Genomic DNA, 7,500 nt, shown 5'->3' with positions numbered 1-7,500 from the left:
TAGCTCGGGGGCGCAGCGTCGTGGCGCGCCGCGCCGGCGGCAGGTGTGCGACTGGCGCACAGCGCGATGAGCGCTGTGGCCAGCAGCAGGCCGGCAGAGCCAGGGCGAGCCATGGGCAAACTCCAGGCCGTAGTGGGTACCTGGATGGGCAGCATGAGTTGGACAGGACATGGATCTCTGCGAGGTCAAGTGCACTGCAGCGATGACGAAGGGCGCATGACATGGCCAGTGGGGATCAGGGGTGGGCGGCGGTGCAGGGCAGGTGCGACGCTTGTCTGAGAGCGCGCTGCACCGCTGTCACTGTTTGGCATGATCGTGCTTACAATGACAGCTTCAAGCCGGCTTGTCCCGCGTTCCAGGCAGTTTGGTCACTTGGGGGATCTGGCAGTGCAGCGCCGACCGGCCTTTTGGTGCATATTAGGCTGTAGGATAAACACCAGATACCTATTTGGGCAGCGACCTCACAGCCATGATCCGCCTCGTAACAGACGCACTTTGCTTTTAGTCAGTCACTTCCGTGAGGGTGATGAGTGCTGTACCCATACGATACCGTACCCATCACAAGTGGTATAACCTTCGACAGGGCTTCACGTCCTAGACAGGGCTTCACGTCCAGGCCCGATGCATGTCCGCTGCGCTGCACTGGGAATCAGGGAGTGTTGTCAATGATGAGTCAAGGGCCAACTCCAGGGGGTCGGGGCTGGATGCCCTGCACCTGCTTGGTGTGAAGCACGTGTTGGCCAACCTGGTGGTCTGCCTATTATTTGTTCACAAAGGGTTGTATCATATTTCTCATGGCACGCTTTGTTGTGGCTAGTGCCGGGCCAGCCACAGCTTGAGACCCCGCCCCAGCAGCAGGGCCCAAGCAGTGAGCTGCATGCTTCACAACATCATAACAAGACCACACCAAGGCATGCATGGTTGTTTGTTGTAGGCGCATGTTGCTGGAGCTGTGTCGTACAAACATCGCCTGTGGTGATGCAACAAGAGCGAGGTGGCGAGGTTTTGTGGAATGCCCGGACGATCTGCACACGATGCACACAATCGGCAAGCCCCGTCTGGGTTTTATATCAACCTTACAAGTCACGTATACCCTCAAGATTGTCGCAGGCTTTCTACGCGAGGGAAAAGGCTATCCTCCGCAAACCGCTCGGGTCGAATGAAAGCTGGAAGCGATAATAGAGTACAAGTATACATAAGCAGCCTGCATGCTGCTGAGGAACCAGGAACGGATGAGGTGAGCAGAGGCTGCACGCGTGCTGGCGGGCCAGGTCCTCCTCCTGCTGCTGCTGCTGCTGCTGCGCCTGCTGCTGCTGCTGCTGCTGCTGCTGCTGCTGCTGCTGCTGCTGCTGCTGCTGCTGCTGCTGATGATGATGATGATGCTGCAAATCACGTGCCTGCTCACAAAGCCGGTCATGGCCTGGGATGCCTTTTCATCCCTCACATCCCATTATTCGCCCTGTGCGTCCATGTTTCAAGGCTTGGCTGCCCTTGCCGCCGGCTGGCGCGTCGCTGGCAGATGGCGGCGATGAGCTCGGACAGCAGCAGGTGCGCATGTGCTGCCATGTTGCGGGCTGCGGGACGCGACCCGCAGGTCGCGGCGCTGTGCGGACAATCAAATCAGTCGAGCGCCGCGCAAAATGCGCACTCTTCAGCTTGCAAAACGCGTGCTCGTCAGGAACACCGACAATTATAGTTTGGACCACGCGCCATGCGCCTGCAGGACACGGACGAAGCGGAGGAGGAGCTGCGCCGCGCGTGCCGCGCCGGCGGGGACGCCAAGCTTGTACGCCGGCTGCTGAGGCGCGCCGGCCGCGGCGCTGCGTGCGCCGCTTCCCCGAGCGACGGCGAGACGCCGCTGCACGCGGCCGCCGCTGGCGGCAACGCGGCGGCCGCGGCGGTCCTCCTGCGGAAGCGCGGCGTTGACGTGGACGCGCGGCTGCTGACCGACAGCAGCACGCCGCTGCACGCCGCGGCATCCATCGGTGACCTGCGCACCGTGAGCCTGCTGCTGCGCGCCGGCGCGGCGCCCGACGCGGAGCGAGACGACGGGACGCGCCCGCTGCACCTGGCGTGCCGCGCGGGGCACGCTGAGGTGGCGGCGGTGCTGCTGGAAGCCTTGGCCAGCGGCGGGAACGGCTCCAAGTGGTGGCGGCGCAGCAGCTGGAGCTGCACCGGCGCCGCCGCGGATGCGGGCAGCCATCCGGCCGACGCGGGGGACGAGGACGGCACGACGGCGCTGCACTGGGCGGCCCGCCAGGGGCACACCTCCGTCATCGCTCTGCTGCTGGCGCACGGGGCAAACGCGTCAGCGGCCAACCTCTCGGGCCACCAGCCGCTGCACTGGGGCGCGCGGCACGGGCACGCGGCTGCGTGTCAGGCGCTGCTCGACGGCGGCGCGCGGCCCGATGCGCCCAACACTTTCGGATACTCGGCCCTGGATTATGCCCTGTCATGTGGGCACTACCGAGTGACCGCGGTTTTTGACAATTGGCAGGAGAACGAGGCGGCGGCCGTCGCCGCCGCTGAAGCTGCTGCGGCGCGCCACAAGCGGGCGCATAGTGGCAAGCGGCGGCGGGGGCGCCAGTGGCTGCAGCGGCAGCGGCAGCCGGAGGTGCAGCAGGGGGAGCAGGAGCTGCTAGTGCTGGAGGGATAGCCAGCGCCGAGCACAGGATTCCACTTGAATGCTGATTTGAAAGAGAGTACAATTGTATAGAGTTGACTACAGTTACAGTTGCGTGTGCGCGTTGTATTCCTCAGGGGAGTGGTGCAGCAGGGGTCCTATTCTGAAATTGTCCATCTCATGTCGTGATCTTGATGGTGAAGCTGCCTGCAATCGTGGGTGCAGGGAGCGTTTGGTGCACGTGAGGCAAGGTGCGTGTCCCTTCTCGTGTACTTGGTGGGCGGGTTTGCGGCAAAGACATGCATGTAACACAAGCAGTGACCCAGGCAGCCCTGGTTGCACACCCCCTGGCGCAGCGGGTCCCACACAAAATAACCCCCAAGCGTGCACATTTAGCGCGGGGACTCACAGCTGGGCAGGGCCTTGGCATCCGCCTCCACAGTGCAGTTGACGCCCAGGTGGGTCAGCGCACCTGTGTGCAGCATCAGAACAAACAGAACGAACATTCGCCCCATAGGCGCAACCATCAGCGTCTGCCTCTCGGAAGCCCAGCCAACGCAGCTGGCCGAAAGCCACGGACACCCGCGCGCCATCATTCCCAGCGGTGGCAGCCGGAGCAAAGCACGCGTGTGGTGTCTGATCAGTGAAGCGCGACTCGCTGCAGCACCAGGGCCATGGCGGCACGCAGCCTGCCCAGCCCTGAAGCTCTGCGCGCTCACCGCGGATGATGCCGCAAGGCAGGTAGAGGTAGGGCTGCGCCGAGCGCGCAAGGAACTCGGGCCGCGACCCCTCCTGCACGGGCGCGGCGGGCGCCAGGCGCAGCAGCCAGCGGAAGCTATGGTCCTGCAGCACGTAGATGCCCTGGAGGTTCGGGTTGAGCAGGAGGAGTACAGGAGGGGGCTCGCCATGGTGGGCGGAGAGGGGCCGCATGGCATGACGGGGGCGGCTCGCATGCGCAGGCCGCGACCACCCCTGCCGCCCATGCCGCACTGGTTGGGCTGGGGAGCAGCCGCACTGCCCTCGCCGAGCTGTTCAGACGATTGCCAGCCAGCGATCCAGCTGCCTGATGCCAGCGTTCTTGTTGGTCCAAACATACAATGATGGCCCTGGCCCGCGGAGGCCTTGTGCTCACCCGGTGGTTTGTTCTGAGGTTGTCCACCTGCTTCTTGAACAGAGCCTGCCAAAAGTCCTTGCACAGGAACTTGATGACCTCCAACGTGTCCCCTAGCCGAGCCTTGTCACGGCTATACCTGCCAGGCACGTGTTGAGGATGTGCGGGGCGATTGATGGGGTGTGCTGAGTCGAGTCTGGTCTGGGGGAGTGTTTGGGGGACCCGGCTGATGGCGTGGCGGCATGGCGGTAATGCCGCAGCAGCTGGGCAGCACTGTTGCGAGGGCATGGGAGAAGCGCACTGCCAGGGGCACTGTAGGAGCTCACCGCTCCGCCAGCTGCCGCCCCACCCTGAAGCCGACCGCCTCGAGCGCCGCGGGTGCCGCTGGCCCATACTGCCTCTGCGTGAAGAAAGCTACCGCCTCAATTGTCAGGAGCTCGTTGCACACCTCTGCGCATCTCCGTCGCTGGCGCTGCTGCTGCTGTTGCTGTTGCTGCTGTTGTTGCTGTTGCTGCTGCTGCTGGGGCCCTGATGCTGGCTGGCCTAACTGTTGCTGGGAGGCGAACTGCAACGCCGCCACCTGCTGCTGTGCCAGCGTCGGGGGGCTGGCACCTGGTACCGCCCCTGCGCTGGAGACTGCTGACATCGATGAATGATGCAATTCAATTCCCGTTGATATGGATCCGATGGAGCTCACAAGCTCTGCGGAGATCGAGCAAGTGAGATCACTTTACCACAGATGATAGCGATGTCTTCATTTAGAAACGATGTGATTGGGTGTAAGACTTGGTATACAGGTATGATATACATCTGATACGTTACACTGTGCACTCATCACTCACTGCTGTCCTCCGTCACCTCCTGCCCTGCTGTCGCACAGCTCATTTGCTGCAACTGTGGGAACAACTGCCAGCTGTCTTCTTCATAAGCTGCGGGTCAGTGGGTCGCGCCAGCAGGTGCAGCGCGGACACATCTAGCAGCGGCGACACGGCCGGCGCTGTTTTCACAACTTGACGTGCGCGGCCCAGACACTCGCGAGCAGCACGCCTGCGGCCGGCAGCCCAGGCGCCTCTCGCCGCCATGGGCAAGAACGCGGGCCACAAGGCGATGCAGGCGCAGCGGTACGCCTCGAGCGGCGCCGGCGGCGGCGAGGACGCGGCGCCCGGCGCGCCGCCCACCACTGCGTCGGTGCACCAGGAGGCCGACGTCACATACCACACCCCCGAGTGGCACGCCGCTCGCATAGCGGCGCTGACGGTGAGATTTTTCACCGCCGCAGACCCAGGCGGCCCGCAAGACCCCACCCTTGCTTGGCGACGCACACAACCGTAGCTCGCGCGACTCACGTTTCCTGGCGTCGTCGGCCCTGGCGGCCTGCCCTTTTGCTGAAGCACCCTGTTTGCCATCCTTCACGTTGCCCCTGCACCCTATAGTCGACGCGCATGAGCTGGGATGACTTTAGAAAGCAGCAACGGGACCTGCAGGCGAAGGAGGACGCTCTTGTCGGCAGTGAGAAGGCCGTGCGTGAGTGCCGCGGTTGGGCGGCGGGGTCGCAGCAGACGCGGCAGCAGGAGGGTCAGGGGGGAAGCAGCAGCAGCAGCAGCAGCAGCAACAACAGCAGCAGCAGCAGCAGCAGCGATGGCATAAGCGGTGGCAGCAGCAGCAGCAGCAGCAGCAGCAGCAGCAGCAGCAGCAGCAGCAGCAGCAGCAGCACCACCACCAGCACCAGCAGCATTGCCAGCAGCAGGAGCACATGCATTAGACGTAGGCCAAATCATGGCAGATGTGCTGCCTGTGGCCGGCTGCTGCCCAATACCCCCGCGCGCGAGGCAGCCCGCAGTTCGCATGCCTCCTCAAGCGGCCGGCCCGCCCCCCCGCCTTCCACCCCGAAAGGGGAGCACAGGGCCCTCCTCGATGCAGAGCGCGCGGCGCGGCTGGGCAGGGCTCCAGGGGCAGCGGTGGCGGGCAAGGAGCCAGAATCCAAAAAGAAGCGTGAGTGTTGCAGCGGATTGGGCTGTGTGGGTGCAGGCATGTGTGTGTGTGTGCGTGTGTGTGTGCGCGTGTGTGTGTGCGCGTGTGCGTGTGTGTGCGCGCGTGCGTGCGTGCGTGTGCGCACGTACATGCAGATGCGCAGGGCTCCAGGGGTCTCGTCTTTTTTCGCCGGCACAGGCGGGTTGGGCCGCCTTCCTGGCTTGGAAGTTGCTTTGTGGGCGTTAGGCAGGCAGAAGACGCATGAGGCACCTTGCACATGCATGTGCCCGTGCGTCGAAGGAGCCAAACCTCCCGACTTGCTGCAACTTCCCTCTGCTGGTGCCATCCATCAGGTAAGAGCAAAGACAGGGAGCGGTCAAAGAGCAAGGACAAAGACAAGAAGAAGCGGAAAAAGTCGAAAGACAAGAAGGACAAAAAGAAGGTGCGGGCGGATGCAACGGCGGTGCCTGTCATGCTGACCTGGCGGCAACCACTGCGGCGGTGCAGCGCACGCGGGGTGGGCGGAGTGGAGCAGGGAGGGCGACGCTTCGTTAGGGGACTACGGATGGTGGTTTACAACTGGATATGCGGATTTTTGACGATTGCAGGGCGGGCCGCAATTGACTGGGTGTGCACCTGCTTTCCGCCATCCCTGCAGAGCAAAAGCAAGAGCAGCAAGAGGAAGCGGCGGCGCGGCAGCGATAGCGGCAGCGGCAGCGACAGCAGCAGCAGCTCTGACAGCAGCGACTCTGACAGCGGCGGCGGCCACGGCGAGGAGCGGCAGCGTGGCGCCAAGGCAGCCAAGACTGATGATGGGCCCATCAAGCTCAGCGAGTACCTCAGATCATGAGGTCGGCGGTGATCTGGGCGGGACGCTGACCTGGCAGGGCGGTGCATCACGTCAAGGACGGCCAGCGCTGTCACTAACAGGGCGTGAGATGTCTGAGGACGGAGCAAGAATTGGGAGCATGGGAGGCACGCAGCTGTTTTACAGTGTAAACGTGCAACAACTGTTGAGCCCAAGACCCACGACGGGTCCACAACATGCGCCACCTTCTGGGCTTGAAGCAAGCAGTGCAGCTCAGCAAGCAATATGCAGGGTCGTGCAGAGCCCCGAGGCATCTTTTGGTGCTTGAGAATATTTGAGAGTTATGTGCAGTGAAACAGATGGGATGGGTGATGAGCAGTGCACCAGACGGCAATCTATGAGTCCTGCAAAACGGCACACACAGCAACACAGATGGCTCGATCTTACCGGGCACATTGCCACCCAGTGGCGCCAGTGTTTGAAGCGAAAGATTGTGGGAGCTGCCGACAGCACAGGCAGCTGCTTTGCAGCTACCATCAGCACAACGCCAAAAAACACCGCTCTTTGACAACTGCAACTACACAGTCGCACGCAGACTCTGTGGCAACAAGCAAGAAATTTGAGCACGCACCCTCCTGCCCTCGAACCAACCCCAAATGCAGTCACCCTGCAACACACAACGCAGCCGCGCGGGCGCTTGGTCAGGCGGCAGGTGCCCCACCCTGCACCGACCCTCCCTGCCCGCCGCCTGCCCCGAGGGCGCGTCAGCCCTTGACCACGCCGATGGGCCGCAGCTTGACGGCCTTCTTGCTGATGCCGACAGCGTGGCAGGTCTCCACCACGGCGCTGACGTCCTTGTAGCTCTCGGGGGCCTCCTCCATCACCAGGCTGGGGGAAGCCACGCTGAGCCAGGGCCCCGGGCGCCAGGCGCAGGGCGTCGGTGGCGATTGTGGGGTGGGAGGGTGGGGGGGGGGCGCGGTCGGGGCG

General features: G+C 63.5%; 4 protein-coding genes across 4 annotated transcripts in view; 2 read left to right on the top strand and 2 right to left on the bottom strand.

Moving 5' to 3' along the window:
* Positions 1-1,711: 1,711 nt before the first annotated feature.
* MNEG_5461 (hypothetical protein) lies at positions 1,712-2,656 on the top strand (the record flags this gene model as incomplete). The annotated part of the gene is made up of 1 exon (XM_014046066.1): positions 1,712-2,656. The coding sequence occupies one exon, from the start codon at positions 1,712-1,714 to the stop codon at positions 2,654-2,656; it is 945 nt and encodes a 314-aa protein (XP_013901520.1).
* A 145-nt stretch (positions 2,657-2,801) lies between these two features.
* Positions 2,802-4,127, bottom strand: MNEG_5460 (Trafficking protein particle complex subunit 6B; the record flags this gene model as incomplete). Its single annotated transcript, XM_014046065.1, has 5 exons — positions 2,802-2,830; positions 3,033-3,095; positions 3,343-3,484; positions 3,756-3,873; positions 4,084-4,127. 5 exons carry the CDS (start codon positions 4,125-4,127, stop codon positions 2,802-2,804), a joined length of 396 nt encoding a protein of 131 aa, XP_013901519.1.
* Positions 4,128-4,814: 687 nt separating this feature from the next.
* Positions 4,815-6,555, top strand: MNEG_5459 (hypothetical protein; the record flags this gene model as incomplete). Its single annotated transcript, XM_014046064.1, has 5 exons — positions 4,815-4,991; positions 5,168-5,498; positions 5,628-5,726; positions 6,059-6,147; positions 6,364-6,555. 5 exons carry the CDS (start codon positions 4,815-4,817, stop codon positions 6,553-6,555), a joined length of 888 nt encoding a protein of 295 aa, XP_013901518.1.
* Positions 6,556-7,277: 722 nt separating this feature from the next.
* The window catches only part of MNEG_5458 (hypothetical protein), a gene marked incomplete at both ends in the record, with an annotated part of 6,882 nt that continues 6,659 nt past the window's right edge, over positions 7,278-7,500 (bottom strand). Inside the window, one exon of the mRNA XM_014046063.1 lies at positions 7,278-7,416. Within this exon, the coding sequence (XP_013901517.1) occupies positions 7,278-7,416 (139 nt within the window). The remainder of the gene's footprint in view (positions 7,417-7,500) is intronic.

This window comes from Monoraphidium neglectum (genome assembly GCF_000611645.1).
Source record: "Monoraphidium neglectum strain SAG 48.87 unplaced genomic scaffold scaffold00815, whole genome shotgun sequence".
Taxonomy (NCBI): domain Eukaryota; kingdom Viridiplantae; phylum Chlorophyta; class Chlorophyceae; order Sphaeropleales; family Selenastraceae; genus Monoraphidium; species Monoraphidium neglectum.
The sequence above is the reverse complement of the archived record's forward strand: the minus strand, read 5'-3'. Positions and strand labels throughout refer to the sequence as shown.